The 21,386-nt window shown below is 35.9% G+C and overlaps 2 protein-coding genes across 2 annotated transcripts in view; one reads left to right on the top strand and one right to left on the bottom strand.

Moving 5' to 3' along the window:
• Positions 1-1,748, bottom strand: part of aifm4 (apoptosis inducing factor mitochondria associated 4) — a 9,195-nt gene extending 7,447 nt beyond the window's left edge. Inside the window, exon 1 of the mRNA XM_073862800.1 lies at positions 1,684-1,748. The gene's annotated coding sequence lies outside the window, so the exon portion shown is untranslated. The remainder of the gene's footprint in view (positions 1-1,683) is intronic.
• On the top strand, positions 475-21,210 carry tlcd2 (TLC domain containing 2). The gene is made up of 4 exons (XM_073862801.1): positions 475-1,064; positions 1,282-1,366; positions 2,466-2,546; positions 18,773-21,210. The coding sequence occupies exons 1-4, from the start codon at positions 886-888 to the stop codon at positions 19,154-19,156; spliced, it is 729 nt and encodes a 242-aa protein (XP_073718902.1). The 5' UTR covers positions 475-885; the 3' UTR covers positions 19,157-21,210.
• The last annotated feature ends 176 nt before the right edge of the window (positions 21,211-21,386 follow it).

The raw sequence follows: 21,386 nt of genomic DNA, 5'->3' as shown, positions 1-21,386 counted from the left end.
TTTAGCTTATTTTAATTTTATCTAATTTTGTGTTCATGCATAGTTAAGTCATAGAGCTTTGCGTTAGCAGCACAAAAGGTCATGGGTTTGAAACCAAGGAACACACATGCTAATGAAAATGTATAAATTTCCACTGTAAGTAAATTATAAGTGTCTGCCAAATGCATGAACATAATTTTTAATCATTTTAAGGGCCCCTTGGAGGTTTGCTTTGCTTTTTTCCTACTATGGAAGTGAATGGAGCTCATGAACGGTTTTATTACAAAGATTCCTCAAATTTATGAATATGAACTTAGATTAATAAATGATGTAGAAATATTGTTTTTCTTTCTTTTTTTCTTTCTTTCTTTCTTTCTTAAACAATAACTTACGAAATCGATGTTATTCCCCCACAATCCTGCCCATAGATCCTGCCCTAGAGAGGGCGGGTCTTATAGACGTAAGACGCCTATGACGCTCATTTGCTCAGCCGCGTATCACGATGATTGGGCGGGGATCTGTTGTTTGGTAATAGTACTTAAAAGTTACACAAACATTTCACGGTTTTGTAACGCATGCATTATATTCAGTTTGATTGCTGCTCGCTTTATTGACTCACTCATGTCATCTTAGATTTTATTGGACTGAACAAACCGAGCACTGAAACATTATTTTTATCTGAAAAGAAATTAATCGAGGTATTTTTCTTGTAAATTGCGCTACGACGACAGACGACATACTCGTTGAAATGAGGTCAGCCCATCATGAAAATTAAATAAAACAAGCAGGATTTCATTTTAATGAAGTAAGTAGATAAAAGCGCATCGGATTTTTCACCAAACGTCTAGACGCGCGCGCGGTTCTGGTACTTGTAGTGACTACAAAAGAGGGGCGCGCATTGTAAATATGGAGTTGAATTCTGTGATTTTCACCACTGGAGCATCTGTGGGATTTTTTAAATTAGTAAACTATGGGTTCGGCAAACTTCCAGTACCAGAGACGGCTCAGAGAAACACTTGGAAATGGAGAAACATCTTAACGTCTTTTGTACACAGCATCATTACTGGAGTGTTGTCTGTGCTCTGGTGAGTGTCAGAATTCCGCCACACGTGCCTGTTATTGATTTCTTTATAATATATCAAAAATATAACTTCAGCTAATAAACAGATGTAGTTGAATCTTTTGTCATTCCTATTTATATAAACGTGCAGTTTTATTAAAATAATTAAAATTCAGACATTTGATTCCATTCAAATGTGTTTGGTTTCAACGTCGTCCATTATATTTTGTGTGTTCTCCTAGTTTTTTCATACACCCCAAGATGGCTGAGGATTTGATAGAGACACACTCCGTTTTATCACACGCCTTAGTAGCTGTATCAATCGGGAGTATAAAGCATAACAGTGTTATTTAATGTGCTGTTTTCGAGGGGGCGTGGCCACTCTGTCATGTGCAAGCACTGTCAGCCTACAGGTGTCTAATGTCAATCTCAAAAAAGCTTAATCCGTTCAAATGTAACACCCATAATCAGAAAATATATGTTACCTAATATATATAAAAAACCTTTTTTGTACTTTTTGTCATGTTGTGTCTTCAAATCGACAAATCTGAAATATTTGAAGCTTACAAGCACCACGTGCTCCACTAAATTATTAGTATTATGTATGCATCTTATCATTTTAATACTGGAATGCTTATTCCTACCTTCAAGCACATAAATTTTATTTAAATAGCCAAATTCCAGAGATATTTCAGATACTCTGAGGAATCCCACATGCGTTGGCAAAGATGTAGCTGTAGCTACAGAATCAATGGCTGGCTTTATGATCCGTCCCAGGCACTAGTTCTACCCTTAGTCACATGACTTTTCAATAAAAGGCCTTTACTATATACTTCTTTTTTTATACTTTTTATGGTATTTTTCATGAATGTGTCTCAGTTTGAGCAATGCACTTATATAGTCATGCACTTAAATTTTCAGAATCTTCTAATCTTGTGTAAAATTATTGACAAGGGTGTTTGTCTAGATTCCAGATTATTATGTACCACATTAGGTTTATTTGTTAAGTTACACTATTTTCTTGTTTCAAGCATTTGCCAATATGTTTAGAAAACACTTTTGAAGATTCTCATTGTGTTTTGTGGTTGTTTGTGTTTTAATCAATGCCATATAAACCTACTACTTGAACCAAGCAAACATATTGGATGAAAATAGGTGTGTATAATGAAATTCCCAATCAGTTTAAATTAATGTAGTCTCATATGTTGTACTTCATTTGCCGTGTTGAACCTCCACCATTCCATAATGCGGTCTCCATGGATACCTTCATATTGGGAGCGGATATAAATAGCCCTCTGGATCTGACATCTTGTTATCCAATGCAATTGTTTAACATGATGTCTGCTCCTCGTAAAACTTGAAAGGTCTGTTTTGTTAAGAGTTTCACTGTTTGATAGATATTAATGTATTCGTTTGTGTTTCAGGGTATTTTATTTATGACTTTTTCGATATGGTCCTGAATCAGAAGATAGGTCAATCATGGGAGCTACTTTTCCATCATGTAGTGGTAAGTAGACGCATAACGTAGTACCACTGACATAGTTAAGCAAGAATGAGGTTTGGTGTTTAACCGTAACATCATTCCAAAAGCTGTTTTTGTATTACTCACCTGTCACCAAAACTACACAGACTTGATGCGCCACCTTTTTGATGTATCCAAATAACCTGTTTGACCACCTGATCTTTCAATAGAGTGTCAGTCCCCAAGGTTAAATAAAAATAAACAAATCCATAGGAATGTACATGTAGCACCTTCAAACAGATCAGTTACTTTTGATGGGTATACAGACATGTGCAACCAGTATCTGCTGGACAACAGTGTAGGTTTTCTGGGCTTTGTAGGATACTGCTGTGTGTGAACCGCACAGCTTTGGTTCTGCTGGAGTTGTGTTTAAGGAAAAGTGACCAGATTCATTCTGAGCTAGTGTTGTTGTGTTCCCTCTTTTATTGGGGTTTTATTCATTGAAGTGGTAGGGGCAAGCTTGCTGCCAGATTTCTAAAAGCAATGTGAGAATCTGTCAGACCCTCTGCCCCCCACTTCTCTCTCCTGACAAAACATTATCCCACTTTCTCTGGATAACGTATGATTCACTACATGTTCATGTTGTTTACATTATAAGCACAACAAAACACAGACATTTGATACAGTTGTACTTACAGCCTGCGACCTGGTTGGGACCGCCCCATTTTAACGAAATCCACCGTTAAACAAACACACACGCACAATAAACATTTGCCTTTGTTAAGCATGATGAATCCAACTCTTAAGGGCCGTTCACAGTATAACGATAAATATAACTATAAAAAATATAGTTTTAAAAATTCACACTATAACGATAAAGATACAATGAACAATATCGTTGGGATCACTTTTTGGGCAATTTTTTTTTCACCTGATGAACGATAAACCAGCCAATCAAATCTATTTTAGCTAATTGTTGAGGTCTATAACATAAAATTACCTCAGATATCCAGCGCTGATGTGAAATTGACTACGTAATGCTTTTTATTCTATTATATTAACTACACCAAAAAGGCAAGAGATGCAACACAAACAGCATATTTACATATTCAGTGACATGCAAACAATTGCAAAAGTTTTTATTACAAGAAATATGCAATATTAAAGGCAAGTGATTTGCGCAAGTGCGGTACGCGTGAGCGAATTAGCATAAATGTATCGCTATAATTCGGTGATGTGAACACTAATATAGTTATCGTTATAGTTAACGTTATAGTTAACGTTATAATGTGAACGGTCCTTAAAACAGGCCGCCATTGTTGTTATACTTGCACATGCTTATAGACTGAATCAACATACAGTATGCACACCAATATCACTGAGACGACAAGAATATCAAAAACTTTCAATTTGAAAACTTTGCTTTTCAGGACCCCCAAACGCGTCGTTGTGTAAACGAACAGTCAAACTGCTTAAAAACTTTGGTATTTATGGTTGAAAATTGTTGTTGTGTGAACATCCCCTTAGTTGTCAGAGGAATGTGGCTTGTCAGCAGATGACTTTTTGGTTGTGGTTCTGGTTTGACCTAGCATGTGTCATGGTACATCAAAAATAACATTGCAATGTTTTCTTTAATATCTAAATATGTTGTTTGAGAAACAACTGAAAAGTCTGTACGTGTATATGGAATGCTTCGATCCTAAACCTACCGGATCAGCAATCTTTCAGACTTGTTGTATCTCCCTTCTTGAAATAGCAAAATGATCCGTTGCTTTAGTGTGTTTACATAGGGATGGGCTTGTTTTTAAATAGTGGAAGTCTATGTATGTAAATAGTAAAATGAATAGGAAAATCCTGTGGAATACAGAAGCAGAAGCTTAACTGAATGTTATACTGATTTTTTACAATATCAAAAAATCTGCATCTTGCCAAACGTCTCCACTTCGGCCATCTGTGGCGGAAAAACGTGCATGCGTAAATAACAGAGGAATGATGAAACGCCCAGTCAATCCAACAGCGTCATCATTATATGTGCAGTTAATGGGAAAAGAACAACTTTGTGGTCTACTTGGCTAATGCATTTGGGAATGCTGAAATTTCCAGAAGTGATTCTGTGGAAAGCATCAGACTAACCCAATAACATTTTTTTTTTGGTATTATATCTCAACCAGTCTTTAAATCTGTTTAGGCTCAAGAGCAAATGTCTCTCATCCCTCATTCAATTAAAGTCTGTTGGCTTCAGAGGAGGCTGACATAATCCATCTGTTTCAGCGCTTGTTTAAGACACGCCCCATACTCCTTAAACAGTAATGCGCTACAGTATAAGTGATTCATTCATTAGGTGGCAAAAATAAATAAACAGGTTGTGCTGGATGAAGAGCCTGTTGGTTAGGGAGGTATCAGGAGTCACCTAATCACAGAAACCTGTTTGGACGGCATTTGCTCAATGACAGATTTTGCTCAATGATTGAAGTGATGCTGTCAAGTAGTTCCATGCCAGAAAAACTCTTGCATTTCTGTAAAACCTGATAATCCAGATCTGCTTTGTTAATCCACGGACTTTCCTTGAAAGCTTTCATTGCTATGTGTTGTAAACAAGTCAATTGTACAAGCAAGTTTGTCTATTAGGCAAAATTTATTATTTGAAATTTTAATGATTTTACAAAAATTGAACAGCGAATAGGAAATAAATGTTTTTAGGAAATAAATGTGTGTAAATAATAATAGTAGGTCAAAGTGGGTCAAAGGTTATAATATAGTAGGTCAAAGGTTACCAGCATGCATTGTTCTGTTTAGAGTAAAATAAAGAGTATGAGAGAGAGATGAGAGGCGGAAGAACGAGAGGGAAAGAATGTGTGTGAACGGGGGAAGCACATTTGGCTGTATTTGCGTCTGGATCTCTGCTTCTTTTTCATCATGCATTCAGCATTTTTCCAGACATCTGTTCCACACATGTTTCACACAAGCGCCATGACACTATAGGAGGAACCCCATTAAAAACAAGCCTATAAATCTCCACTTAATTCTGTAAACCAAGAATCCACTCACACCCAGACCTCCTTTCACTCTCTATTATACAGACCCCTCCCCATATCACAAGATATCCTCCATTTGTAATCGCACCATCACCACCCACATACTACAAAACAACATTTTGTCTTGTACTAAACAACACAGTTGTAAATCGGACCTGATGTCTCCTAGTAACAAATAGACATGGCATTTATATTCTTAGAATGGATTGACTTGTTTTTGAATGCAGTTTCCTTGAAGATCTATAGTGTGATAGCTTCACTTGCTTGTTTATTGTTTTAAATATGATAGCTTGAGCTTCAGTGTACATGAATTTGACAGTGACGTATGGAATGAGAGTAGGAATGTTGCTGGCCTGGTAACACCTTTTATTGTTTAAATGGTGGGTTCACTCTTTAATACAGTAGGCATTTGTTGTAAAAAAAAAAGGAACAGATGCAGTTGGTAACTAGGTACCCAAATCATTGACATTTCACAAATGCGCACACTGCAATACAGACGTGGCAATAACTAAATGATTTTAATACTTTAACTGCAACAACATAAACAAACAGCGTTGTGGCCCAAACTTAACTTCTGGTAGATCTGTGCATAGAATCAACAACAGAGGAGATTATTTTTAATAACAAGCTAAAAATACCCAGTAAATTACCTTTCAAATCATAGCAAAAGCATATCAACCATTACACTGAGCTAACTTTACTGTGTAAAATTAATGTATACAATCAACGTGTCCTTCAACGTGATGCCTAGCCGATGCGCGACCAACGACCACCGGCTGAACCAGTTTAATCCGCTTACCCGCTTCCTATACCTACCGTCTCTCTCTCTCTCTCTCTCTCTCTCTCTCTCTCTCTCTCTCTCTCTCTCTCTCTCTCTCTCTATATATCTATATATCTATATATATATATATATATATATATATATATATATATATGTATATATATATATATATATATATATATATATATATATATATATATATATATATATATATATATATATATATATATATATATATATATATATATATATATATATAATATATATATAATTTCTCCCAAGGGTTTTTGTCCTTCTAGGAGTTTTTCCCACTGGGTTTTCTCCTAGGGGGTTTTTACTGTATACGTGACATTATTAATACACTCGCTTGTACGGTTTAACCTTAGCCGCTATATTCTACATCTTATATTATCTATTGATTTTCTGTGTTCTCCTCTACATCTACTCATGTAAAGCTGCTTTGCAACAATTAACAATTGTGAAAAGCGCTATATAAATAAAATTGAATTGAACAATGTTAGCTACAGATCCTGAAATTCCTGCCTGGCTGCAAAAATACACACAACGGTGATCCATGCTTACTGTCTCACCTCATTTTTTTGAAAACCAAAACTTTTTTCCACAAGGAATTTGTCCCAGAGGTCAGATCAGTCACTAGCCAGACCGGAAGTTAACTTCGGGCCAGCCATGTAACCGTGGCAACGCGTGTACATCCGGTTAAGTCCTTTTAAGGAAGTCTCGTCACTCTGCTGCCATGTGGCCTGTACCATGAAAATGGTTTAACAAACTCAGGTTTGCAGGATTAGTTTCAACCAAGCCAATGTGATCAGGCCTTGTTAGTGCAAGCTATTTTCACGGTACCCAAGACCCAGGATTTGCTCAAACTAATCCTAAACACACCTGGCTAACCAACTAAACCGGCTTTATGGTATAGGCCTCAGGTCTTGTGAGAATAAGACAAACAAGACCTGTCGTTTCTGCGTAAGCGCGACGTCCATCTCCCAGAGGATTCCTATTGACGATTTTCTTTTTTTTCCTGGAAGGCTATTCTGACCATTGCGATCTCCCCCCATTCATATCAATACCAGTGACGCATCTTGTTAATATTAAATATCTTTGGTTAAACCGTCTATAGTCAGTGCGGATAGTAAAGAGACTGTCATGATGGAGAGTGATGGTTTCTTTTCCTAGAAAAAAATTTAAATGTATGATGTCGTATAATTTTCAGTTTTTAAACATTTTATTATTATTCAAATAGATTTTACAAACTTAAAACATTATTGAATAGCATATGAGTTTCTTTCTTCTGATAAACATGAGAAGATATTATCATACATTGATGGTAACCACCAGTGGCAGCCGTTGACGTCTTTTTTTGAGGGCGCACAATGCGAAGTTCGTCACAACATGTATGTAGTCCGTCATGTGTGTGGTTCGTAATTTCAAAATATGTGGTTGGCGTGTCGAGTGGACCTGTGTGCATCACGTGTCTTGTAAAATAAGTCCTTTCTGCAGACGCATCTAAAGGGTTTATGATAAAATACACGCTGGCGTTTGCCAGAAACTCACATAATCTCATGTGTAATCAGAGTTTACTGTTAAGGGAGTGTCTTGCATGTATTTTGTGAACGTGAGTGTCTCTTTTATCATAAACTGGTTTGACACATGTGCAGCAGGCACTTGTTTTGACAGAACACGTGATGCACATGGTTCGCATGACGCAACAAGCGCATATTTTGAAAACACGAGCAACACACATGACACTCTGAACACTTATTTTGAATTTGCAGAAGAGCAGTCATGAGCCGCCACTGGTAACCACACTGTCGATGGCACCCATGACTTCCTCAATAGAGAAACACATTATCATTTAGTAGGAAAAAAATGCTTTAAAAAGTCAATGGGTGCTGTCAACTGTGTGGTTATCAGCATTTATCAAAATATCTACTTTGAAGAAACTCATTTTTTCCTGCAAAAGTATTCCCCTAATAAATGATGTTTCCCCTACTATGGAAGTCAATGGTTGCCGTCAACTGTGCACATACCCTCATTTATCAAAATATCTTCTTTTGTGTTCAACAGAATAAATAAACTCTTACAGGTTTGGAACAACATAAGGGTGAGTAGATTTTTGGGTGAAGTATCCCTATTATTCAGTAACACAATAAGGTTGTGTCCCAGTTTTAAAAAAGTCATTGGAGTCATCAGACTATGTGTATGTGACGTTTTAGTTCAAAATACCCCATTGATAATTAAGCATTGTAAAATTGGCACTTTTTAGGTGTGAGCAAAAATTTCATGTTTTTGTGTGTCCCTTTAAATGCAAATGAGCTTTCCAGAGGAGGGCGGAGTTTCAAGAACTCGGGCTGCGGCAAACAGCCACAGCAAATCAGGAGAAAATCACACAACAAGTCAGTAGCGTTGTTTAGCCTTAAATGTTTGAACCAGTTTGAAAAATCAATCATCTGTCTGTACTGTGCATATTAAATGCGTATTTATGAATTAGCATACGGTGAGCATTGCGGTATAAAAGTAAAGACATGTAGCCTTCACGTTTCATGCTGCCTTCACGTGCTATAAAGTTAATGTTTTAAACAGTGACAATAATAAAAAAAACAATTAAACTTAAGAAAAACACACTGTTTACTGGGGAGAATCTCAATCCATGCATTTCTACACACGTTTTAAGTTATTTGAATATTTAACACTTTCCCCGCCATTGACGAGTTAACTTGTCAATGACAGGGAACCGTTTGCTCTTAATTGACAAGCATTTCCGCTATTAAAACCAGGTGCCGCTCTTACCCAACTTATAAAACCCAGATGTAGCCCCTTAGGGCAAACAGTTAAACTCTGTGTATGTTTTGATCATCGCTCTAAATCTGATCTCTATCAAAAGTCCTTCACAAAATGCAATTATCACAATATATTTGTGAAGAAATCTAACCATATTTGAGAGGTTATAAAAGAGAACAAATAAAGAAGGATTAAATGTTTGGTTTTTTGAAAGCAGAGTGTCTGTTCTTTCTTTTTATATATTGTTTGTTTGTTTGTTTATTTATTTAAAGTTAAACATTTTCTGGATGGCAATAAACTTTTGTGAAAATCATAAAAAATGCTGGCGGGGAAAGAGTGGTTGTTAACACACATTGCAGACACACATTGATGTTCTAACGCATTGTGAATTTTCATAATAGGTCTGCTTTAATAGTAATCATGTTAGTCTTTACTGAGACTGAGACAAAAGCAATAAATTGTAAATGTATGATATGGCTACCGTTAATGCTCTGTGCATTATTAATGTTTATTGAGCGTTAAAATTCCTGCTCTTCTTTCCCACAAAGTGACTCTTGAGTACAAACAGTAGATTACGCTATATGTGTAAACACCCATATGACCAGTTGCCACGGAAACTGTAGTGCGCATGTGTGTGTGCATGATGCTAGGCATAGTTACTAAATGATAAATGCTGGCATTTATAATTCATTGTTGATTACCATGAAGGGTAAAGAATATACTTGGTATACTTGTTGTTCTTTGTGTCCAAAACACAGTTTTTCAGATTTTTAATTCAGTAGTGTGTAAGCATAATAGAGTTTATTTTTAGATCCAAATTGACTATGAGGCTCTTTGTGTTGTCTTTTGAGTCAGACGATTTTGGTATAAAGCACTGTAAGCTCTTAGAAAATATTAAATGAAACGTTCCTCCAAAATGGAAATGTTGTCACTTCCTGCGCCCATGGTTATTTATTTGGTTTTGGAAATCACAAAAGAAATCTAAAGTAGAATGTGCAAGCTGGTTTTAAAGGGGACATTTCACAAGACTTTTTTAAGATGTCAAATAAATATTTGGTGTCCCCAGAGTATGTATGTGAAGTTCAAGCTCAAAATACAATATTGGTAATTTATTATAGCATGTTAAAATTGCCATTTTGTTTGGTGAGTCTTTTTAAATGCAAATGAGTTGATATCTGCACTAAATTGCAGTGCCACCATGGTTGGATAGTGCAGATTAAAGGGTGGTATTATTATAAGATCCCCTTCTGACATCACAAAGGGAGTCAAATTTCAATAACCTATTTTTTCACATGCTTACAGAGAGTTGTCTACATCAACTCAGTTATTGGGTTGATCTTTTTCACATTTTCGAGGTTGATAAAAGCACTGGGGACCCAATTAGAGCACTTAACCTCTTGAAAAGCACCCCCACTCTGGCCCAAACCATGAAAAGATCTACTTTCACTAAAAGGGCTGTTATTACTAAACCATTTAGAGTGTAAGCATAACTGTGGTATCATTAGAAAGAAGACACTTTGAGCTTAATTTTCCAGGTTTCAAAATTATTTTAAGATAAAAATGAAAAAAAGTTAGAGAGGCTAGAGAGTAATACTTTTTTTTTGCATAACATCTTTTTTATTACTAAAAATCTAAATATGTTAAATATGTGTGTGAAACCCAGAAATGCAATGATGCAAAAGCCACAAGTCTGAAGAAGTTATGTTTCACGTTTGAGTAAAAGTCTTTTGTTTACATGCATACACGTTCGTTCTTATTATTGTTTATCCTTATGTAAGCGTATAAACTGCCGTTTCCACACCAGGAAAAAAAACGTCACACAAAGATCGTTGGATTCGTTATCTAATTGGCTACAAATTATGTCTATCAATATTTTCACGTAATGTGTGTTGTTTCTAGCATCCTGAGGTTCATTAGATTTGCTTTTTATTTAGGTTATTTTGTTGTTTTACATTATGTGAGTGTTTGACTGACCTTTATCAGTCTTCTCTAACTTGTTAAGTCAGGTAGGTGTTATAACCCAGTGTGTGGACTTTGTCCTGAGTCTGACCATGACTGGGTAAACATCTCTTTTATTCTTCTTTATCATTTACAAAATGGGCGGATGGTGAAAACGAGTATTACCCTGAACTGCCCCTCAGGTTCAGTTTTCAGTACGATTACCAGCTTCTAATTTTGGACCTTCTCATTAAACCAATTTATTGACCCATTTGTTTCACCAGAATAATGAATTTTATCAGACATCTAAACTTTTATATTTAGTTCTTCTCATATTAAGGTCCAGCAGTTATTTTGTTGGTTTCAATCATTTAAAATTGTTTTAAATCTTGTGATCCACAAATGATGTTTAAAATTTTAAAAGATAAGATTAGTTTTGTGACCTAACCCAAGATGTATTAATTCTGGCTTGTATTAAATACTACGAAATGATTGTTGCTATGGTTTTGTTTCCAAACATTTTTTTGTGACTGGATCATCTGAAGTCATAGAGATTATTTCATTCACATGTGATCCACACCCATTTATAACTTTGTCTTTATATATGGGCATTTTATTTATACATAGTAAAGCTTCATCATAATTTCTTGGAACTTATTCACAGTTTTGTGTCTGTTTGCTCCATGACACTAAAGTCTTACCACACCCCTTTAGTTCCATGAACACATTTCCACATACACCAGCTCCACCATCATCTCCCAGCCCAGTTTAGGCACTCACTTACACACAATCTGTCTCGTATGCCTTCATATGGGAGCGTCTGTTTTACTGTGATTGGAATCTGAAGGATGTTCTGCACAGCAAGTGCTGTGTTTGTTTATATAAAATCTACTTAAAGAAATACTTGACCTAGATATTCCTTTCCATTAGCTATATTTTTATGCTCTTTTTCCTATGAAGTTCTTTCGCCAGTGCTGCTTTTTCCATGCTGTGAAGGATCGTAAAACTCCACACGATTTATATTAGTTCTTGTGTAAATATGACTCTGCATTAGAGACTTCTGAAGGTGGAAAGCACACTGAAATTCCCTGCCCTTGTGCCATTAACAAAACCAAATCTGAAAATATATGCTAAGCTAATATGGTAAAAGGGAAGATTACTTTCACTTGTGTGTGTGTTTTTGTATATTACAGAGCACGTGTCCAATTGTCTGCTATCCTCTCATCATGTCATGTGACCCTTAAGCGTCAGAGTCTCTGGTGTGTTTCTCACCAAGCTGCAATATTCATCACAAACCTCTTTAAAATCTGGTAAAGGCTTTGAGGTGAATTTCACCTGTAACCAGGTTAACTGGCTTAGGAGGTTTCTACTGCCACCTCCATTGAATGCCCAGGAGGAACGTTTAAATCTCATGCCAGTTGTTGGTTGTATGTCTCCGAAGGTTCTTTTTCCATGTAGAAATACAATTTAGCAGTGTTAATTGACCCCTTAGGGTATAGAGAGACATTATGAAACCAAACACTAAGTTTTTATTTTGTTTGTGTGTGTCTAACTGAACAACATGGGATTTTTATAACAACTAATGCGTAATGGCCTTTGCTAATGCAATGTTGTTATTACATCATCAATGCATCATTTTATTCAAAATAAAAAAATATTGCTTTGGTCTAAACCAGTTATTCTTAAAGTGTGGTTCGCCAAACCCCCCCAGTGGTCCGCCAAAAGATAACCTAAACTAGGCAAGTGTTTTAAATCATCACTTATTTAAGTAGTTTTTTAATGCACTTGCGAAACTCTGTTATCAGTTCTTGCCATTCTGTTTTAATAACGTAAAAATGGATTGGTGGCTTAACCAAAGAGCAGTCAAAAGAATAGATCAAGCGTCAACTGAAAGCAGCTAAAATCCACAGATCTATTAGTTTTGTAATGTAGTTTATGTTTCATGTGTAAAATCCCTGTAATTTCAGTGATTTTGGACATTAAGGGGAACTTTTTTTCAGCATTTTATTGTTACCACAGTTACAACCATAGACTTCATATACCCACCACCTCAGTCTTAAACTAATGGCTCTTTGGAATGACATTAACGGTGCATTCACACGGGGCAAAGCGTTAACGCCTAACATAAGGCTTGTCTGAATCGTGGCCAACAGCCAATCACACTGGCCGCTACACATGCTCCGTTCTTCCATAAACGTAATTGGCTGGCTCTGTCTAGGTAATTTGCAAAAGGCGATCTGATTGGCTGATGCACGCGTCGCCGCCTGAAAAGTTGAGAAATGTTCAACTTCTGCCGCGAGCAACGGCACTGACGCGGCGCCGACGGATCCACAATTCAGTTCAGCAACGCATGACGTCACCCATTAAAAGTGAATGGAAAGCGTTCACGCTGACGCCCCGTGTGAATGCGCCGTAAGGGGGACCTAGGCTGTTACAGTATGTTTAATTGCAGTTTTTTTTCCACATGTGCAATTTGTTGTTCATGTTAAGCTGCAAATCATTTCACATTTATTTTTTCAATAATTTCTGAACATAGCATTGCATTTGTGTTTTAAAAAAATAGTTTTTGACTTGAAACAGTTGCATGTTAAACTTAAATTTAGCTCATCCTTCCTTTTTATGTTGTTTTTTGGGGGCGTGTTAGAGTGGGATTCTGTTAGGTGGTCTTCAGAAAAAATTTGGAAGATAAAGTGGTCCTTGGGCTAAAAAAGTTTGAGAAACACTGCTTTAAACCAACACTATTTAGCTGTGATAAGCATATACTTTTCTAGCATTGCTCATTCTTATCCTTTGGCTTATCATCATGGATATTTGTATGTGTTGTGTTCGAGTGAATAGGATTATATCAGCATGACTGCATATGGATTACAGGAATGAGCTTGCCAATGCAGATTTGCTTTTATTTGTGTGTGCGATTGTTTTGTTTTTTGACTTGGTGGCAAAATGTGCTACAGGTGTTTGCCGCCTCTGTAACCTCCAGCCTGGCGTTGTTTAGTCATAATTGGTTTTATCAATGGTTTTCATCTTAGTTTCATATGGTTTGAGATGTTTTATCAGAAGAAAATCAACAAACTAACTCTTTGCGTAAAGAATAATTGACGACGGGCCGTTATTTGAAAATAATGGATCAACCAAAGTGGTAATACGGCATTGCATGACGCAAAGCGGAGTGTGCATTATTTTCCAAACAATTCAATGGACCGGAGTCAATTTTTCCGCTGCTCTTGAGGTTATTTTGAGACATTTGACAGGTTACGTGTGCGTTAAACAAAAAATAATGCATACCCATGGAGCATTTCTCAACCAATCAGAATAAAGTATTCAACAGTCCGTTGTATAATGTGTATCAAAGTGTATCAAAATGCAGATTTGGTTATTTTCCTGTCAACGATTACCCTTTTGTCTTTGTGAAGGTGGATGAGGACATTGTTTATTATCTATTTATTGCGGTGCTATTCAAATATTACAAATTGCACAATAGCAAGTGTTTGTTTTTGATGTCATTGACTTTGTGACAGACCTAGCTGACCACTTTTGTTAGCAAAGGAGCACATAAGATTTTTATAGCTGTTGAAAGCAGTATAGATACAAAGTCCACCTTTCATACATAAGAATGAATTCACACATCCTTATCTGACTTTTATTACATTCTTCTGTTTACATTTTGGATACTTCATGAAGGTTTCATGAAGATATCAGGTTAAATTGTAATGTTATCCTATAGCGTAAAGCTTGTGTAAGGGGCCGTGTTGACCTCAGCAAGAGAAGAAGCAAAGGTCAACATCCTCCCTTTCATAACACAAGGTTGAATATATAATTTTATTGCAGGGACTACAATAAATCCACCTCTTTACTGTGATCAGAGAAGGTCGTTGAAGGTTGTGCATAGGAATTATACATAATAGCTAGCAGTCCCAATAACCTGGGAAGCTATACTTATTTAGGATGTTGGATGGCTTTATAAAAAAAAATCAAAATTCAAAGCCACTATTGTTTAGTATAGTCTGTAGTTGGGGAACAGATTGTCACTGCTGATGGCAAACTTGGCCTTACAGTCCACTCCACATGGCTTGAAAGTTTGCCATGCATACTTTTAGCAGTCGTTGAAGGGACACTCCACTTTTTTTGAAAATATGCTCATTTTCCAGCGCCCCTAGAGTTAAACATTTGATTTTTACCGTTTTGGAATCCATTCAGCTGATTTCCAGGTCTGGCGCTAGCACTTTTAGCATAGCTTAGCACAATCCATTGAATCTGATTAGACCATTAGCATCACGCTAAAAATAACCAAAGAGTTTTGATATTTTTCCTGTATAAAACGTGACTCTTCTGTAGTTACACCATGTACTAAGATCGACGGAAAATTAGAAGTTGTGATTTTCTAGGCAGATATGGTTAGGAACTTCACTCTCATTCTGGCGTAATAATCAAGGACTTTGCTGATGTAACATGGCTGCAGCAGGCGTAGTGATATTACGCACTGACCGAAAATAGTCCCCTGCTATTAAAAGTAACCAAGGGGACTATTTTCGGGCATTGCGTAATATCACTACACCTGCTGCAGCCATGGGGAGCTGGAAAATGAGCATATTTAAAAAAAAAAATGGAATGTCCCTTTAAGCATGCATGATGCATGACGAGTATTTCTATAAAAAGAAATGTTTAGACAATTAAACACCCCCATACATTACATACCTCCCGAAACACAACCAATGGCACATGTATATGAGGAATAGCTGACCCTGTGCTAAAATGTGATCTGGTGGGGGGTGTTCATGTGAACTACTGCTGTGACATTCCTGACCGTAAGGACCAGAGGCTGCGCTACAAATTATCATCATCTGACAGACTGAGTCGTAAAATGTTGGTCATGGTGTATATTTAGCCACCATGTTTGATTTAATTTACCATTCGTAAACGAGTAGCATGAGGGGAACTATGAAGTTTTGTTTTCTCACTTCTTTCACTTGACTGTGCGCTCTCTCACACTCACACACACACACACACACACTTAACTATTGTAATGTCATTTTATCCAAATGTATAGACATTGATAACGTGTAGTGTATTTCTTTACGAGAGGCCTCTACAAAAGTGTTTACAATTATACATCAATGTTTTATGTTTTTTTTTTTGATACATTCTCAGAAAAAAGGTGCAAGAGGTACATACTGGTTCCTCAAAGGTACATATCTGTACCAAAATGGTATATATTAAGACCGTTTTAAAAGGTATCGTCCCAGTGACAACTTCTGTACCTTTATTTGAATGTATGGACAGGGCATGTGTTGTGTACAGGACTGATTTACATAGAGATTTATCGGACCAAGTGCAACCAATGGGTTTGTCTTCTTACGAAAGGAGTTATTGTACTGACTTATAACACCTGCACCTTTGTCCTCTATGCTGTACTCATCATACCCGACACTTACAAGTGGTTACATATCATATAACCAACTGTAAAATGTTTTATAGATGAAAGATTAGCATTTACTTTTTTAGATTTGGCATTAGGTAATACTACTGCATTTTATATGCTGTTTAAAATGACCACTTGTTGATTACCATGCTTATTAAAACCAATGAAACTGGGTGTCTGGGTCTCAGTTTTTCCTCGCATGCACTAAAACCATGTGCTTCTTTTCTGATGGGAAAGTACATACATTATCGTGCATAACAAAAGAAGTACTGGGACATACTAACATCTAACAAAAGTGACTGTTATTGCCTGGATGTACATTGTGACCCTTGACAATACCCCCTTCCTTGCATTTCAGCTTTTTTCATTCATTATTTCTTAAGTAAGCTAATGTTTACTATGACCCTGTCTGTGAAATCGTATTATAAGATTAGAATATTGATTTCGCAATAATTTCAATCCTTGGCATGACTTTTCTCAGTCAATATTAAACACATCAAGGTTTTATAGGTTTTACAAAATGTTCTTTACACACTATGGTGATTTAATGGAGTAAACTAGTAAATTACAAAATATGCTTTATGTGTTTTCACATAATATTATTATTTTAAATAAATTGAAACATCACTTATTGAACTTATTAATTCAGTGTTGCATCACTGAACGTCTGCCTTTCACAATGTGTTGTGTCTGTAGGTAATATTAGCTGTAAGAGTGCGCATTGCACCATGATTAATAGACAATTTCTTGTATACTATGATTTCATGATTTCAAATACTATTTCAAACAGCTAGTATGCAAACTGGAATGAAACACAAAAGTTAGGAACAGAATGTTCTTATTGGAGTTCACACTAGTGCTTCTTCATAATAGGCACAGACTGCCACCTAGTGGATGATCATGAAATTATCATTTCATGTGGCCTGAATTTTTTTAATAAACAGATTTAAGCAGTTTAAAGGCGGGGTGCATGATTTTTGATAAACACTTAGGAAAAGGGAGTCGGGCCGAGTACCAAAACACACTTGTAGCCAATCAACAGTAAGGGGGCTGTCTCCTAAATGACATTGTTGCCTGGGTTGCGTATGTGTGGGGCGGGTCTATCAAAAGAAGGTCCAGATTCTATTGGGGTAGGGGCGTGTTTAAGTGATTTCATATGTCAACATTGGATTTCAGAGGTTATGCACCCCGCCTTTAAATTTATTTTATTTCTTTCAGATCTATAATAAAAAGGCACTTTATGCCATAACTAAAGCTAGTGCCATGGTTTGATTCAACTAAAACTTCAGCAGGATTAAAGTCAATCACTTTGCTGGCTTTTTTGCATTTTTGTCCTCCGTCACTCTGTGCTGTTATTAAACACTTCACATCCACAAGATGCATGCATTCATCTGTCTTTGTCACCTCTTTGCACATTAGCATTTAAAGAAATGAGCTGCCACTGTAGATGAACGGCATGAGAACATTAAGGCTGTTTATGAGCCTATTGACTTAAGACGGATGTTTAATTTTAAAGCCAACTATTTGATATATGCTTAAGTAATAGGTAGTAAGTGCAATAAATCAAATATTGACCACAAATGCTATTTATATATCAATGTTTTTATGTGTGATTACACATGTTGATCAGATGGCATTACTTCTATTACATGTAGGGTCCTGCATTTATAAAAAGTAGGGCTGGGCATAGATTAATCTAGATTAATCTCATACAAAATAAAAGTAATTTTTTGCATAACATATGGGTTTGTCCTGTGTGTAATTATTATGTATATATAAATACACACACATTCATGTATTCAAGAAACATTTACATGCGTATATATATTTATTTATATTTTTATATATTATATATTAAAAAAACAATATATAAATAAAAAAAATCCTAAATGTGTGTGTTTAAATATACATAATATTTATACACAGCACAAACTCATATATTATGCAAAAAATACTTTTATTTTGTATCTAGATTAATCCATGCCCAGCCCTAATAAAATGTAAATAAAAAGTGCAGTTATGAATGTTTGTTCTTGATCTTGAAACAACTTTTAAAGTCTACTCCAAACTAACACATTGCCTTTTTTTAAACACACTATGACAGAAAAGGGTACTGACTTTACTGAGCTGCTAAAAATAAATAAATCTAAAACTAAATGTAAGCACATCTAACAGTGTCTAATAATACACAAGAAAAGATAAAGTATAAAATTCATATATTCATTTTTCCAGGAAAAGTGGCAGGTTCTTTAGCAACAAAAGCCTTGTTCATGAAAGACATCTCTCTTTCTTCTCTTTGTAGGTGATCACCTGTTTCGGGATCTCGGTGCTAAGCTGTCAGTATGTGGGCTTTGCAGTCGTGGCGCTGCTGGTGGAGATCAATTCCATCTTTCTGCACCTCAGGCAAGTTCTGCGCATGGCAAACCTGGCCAAAACGACCCTGTACCGCATCAACAGCATGATAAACCTGGGCACGTACGTGGTCTTCCGCATCAACACTTTGGCCTGGATGACCCGCTGGCTAGTGCTAAACCGTGAACGCATCCCCCTGATCAGCTACACCGTCGGCAGCGTGGGTTTGGCCATCATGACCGCCATAAACATTGTGCTGTTTTACCGGCTAATGAGAAGCGACTTCATGAAGTCCAGCCGTGAAAAGGAAGTGAAGAAGGATAAGGAGATGTAGACAGAAGTGTCTTGCCTTCCTCAACTACTCCCAGCTCCAACCAAATTCACTATCTTTCCTTTGGGTTGCAAGCATCTGATTGGACAGATGTCTGTTGTTTTCTATCATTTAGAAACCTTTATATTGATATCATTCTGCTCATCCTAGTCATTATATACTGGCTCGCTGACTAGATCAGAAGTCGTAGCCATTTTGACTCCATCTTATGCAGACCTCAAGCTGTGCTAAGACATTATGGTGGCTGTTGTCACATGTTTACATGCTCGGATACTTCTGCATGGATAGATCTCATCAGTCTTAAACCTGTTATTCAAAGGAACTGGATTTACTCTTGTTGTTAGTAATATCTAATTATATATTAATGCTCATCTGCCCCACTCAATTTATAAATGATGCTATAAGCAACGAATCAGCTGAATAGGAATAGAAGCATGTGATTATAAGCAAATATAATATATTTACCCATGGTTAGACCGTAAGTTTATTTATTATAATTGCAGCTAAACTGAAGATGTATTTGGCCTTATTACACTTACACCTGATACCTCATGAACTTGTAGCTTGGGGCAGTTATTATCATTAGCTATAATCCTGTATGCGGACGTTGGATCTGTTTAAATGACACATTCCTTTTTTGCTACTTACTAGAAAATAATACAGTTAAATGCAGTGATCATGGATAGGAAGTACCCAGTGTTTTTGTACTGTATGACTAAATATGGTCAACTTGACTGTAATCTTGCCCTGTGGATAAATATCACTTATTTTCGGTTAATATGCTCAAGTGAAGGATCTAATATCGGTGCTGGAGCCATCACCATAAGTACCAGGATTAAAAACACTCCTGTTGATTTGTGTGGTCATCATTAATAAAATAATAAGTGTGAGAATTGAGATCTAAAAGCTCATGTCTGTTTTGAGAGGCAAATGACTGTCATTACATTAGCCTGCCTGTAGGTGACACTACAAACACACAACAGTGACCTCATGTTAGCGTATGAAGATAATGGCTAAAGCTTCACTTATATTAAATTAAAATGTATAAACCTGTGTTTTGTACATTTGTAAGTTATTTTTACTCATTGTCTGTGATAAGTTGCTGTGGTTAGCAAAAAAGATACCTTTTAAAAACACAATGAGAAATGGCAGAACACTGGCTTGTGCAAAATTATGTTGTGGGTGGTAAACAAAGATAGCCTGAAGTATTTGTATAGCCTTATTCTAATGCCGTTGAGATTGTAGATCAAAGTCTAATCGTTATTTGATTGGATAGGTGTGGCTTCTTTGTACAGTGGGAAAACTAACCACATGTAGCATCACCGACTTGTGCCACAAAACTATTCCTTTAAAAGCAACATAGCTAATCATAAGGATGTTTTATTCAGATTTATATTTAGAATTATTATAGATTGACAGAGTTTTGCAAGATGATGATGATGATGATAATAATAATGGCTTACTTTTAATCGCATTAAACCTTTTCAAAAAAGGTTTGCACTGAAGTTGTACAGTTTTTAAGCTAATTCACTATTGGCAGCTTCATTAACACGAATGAATGAAATAACAGAAATAGCATGTGCTTATACAAATTGTGTCATTGTTTGTAAATTGAGAGAAAACCATGTGACAACTTTTTGGATCATTTCAGTAATATGTTTATATTTTGTGTGTTGTGTTTGGTGAAAGATATGCTACTGTTATGTTGTGGATCAGATTTTTGAGCAAAAAGTGTTGCTGTGTCAAAAGCCCCATGTAATTAGATCCAAACATTATTGGTGTGTTAAAGTGAAAACAAAACTACACATAAACCTTTCTAGTTGTATGATGAGCAAAGACCCTGAAGAGCAAAATGAAAGGAAATTTTAACTTTTTTTAGTCTCTGGCTAGATGTTTTAATTTGTTTAATTTCAGTTTGGGTTTTATACAATTGTGTCTAAAATGTAAATAATATTTTATTTTTGTTTGGATGAATTTTGAGTTTTGTAATTAATATAAAAACAATCTGTATATGACCTTTATATTGGTAATTGTGAAATAAAATATTGTTAACACCATTTAAACATTTACTTTTTGCATGATGAGAAAAATCTGCCGAAATAGCCTATAGCATAAAATAGCATTTGATATCTCTGATCATTTTTTAGGCTATAAATAAGTATGTTATTTGATTTTCCAAATTTTTTGATTAGCCATTCAATGTTTTATACTAAAAAAAATGTAACTGCATTTT

The sequence above is a fragment of the Misgurnus anguillicaudatus genome, chromosome 24 (genome assembly GCF_027580225.2).
Source record: "Misgurnus anguillicaudatus chromosome 24, ASM2758022v2, whole genome shotgun sequence".
In the NCBI taxonomy this organism is placed as follows: Eukaryota; Metazoa; Chordata; class Actinopteri; order Cypriniformes; family Cobitidae; genus Misgurnus; species Misgurnus anguillicaudatus.
This window is presented reverse-complemented; position numbering and strand designations above follow the sequence as displayed.

Bases quoted from the DNA above. Each gene is read 5' to 3' on its own strand.
- tlcd2 (XM_073862801.1), top strand. From the start codon at position 886: ATGGAGTTGAATTCTGTGATTTTCACCACTGGAGCATCTGTGGGATTT. The intron at 1,065-1,281 runs GTGAGTGTCAGA...GTGTTCTCCTAG, and splicing joins GGAGTGTTGTCTGTGCTCTG to TTTTTTCATACACCCCAAGA. The intron at 2,547-18,772 runs GTAAGTAGACGC...TTCTCTTTGTAG, and splicing joins TACTTTTCCATCATGTAGTG to GTGATCACCTGTTTCGGGAT.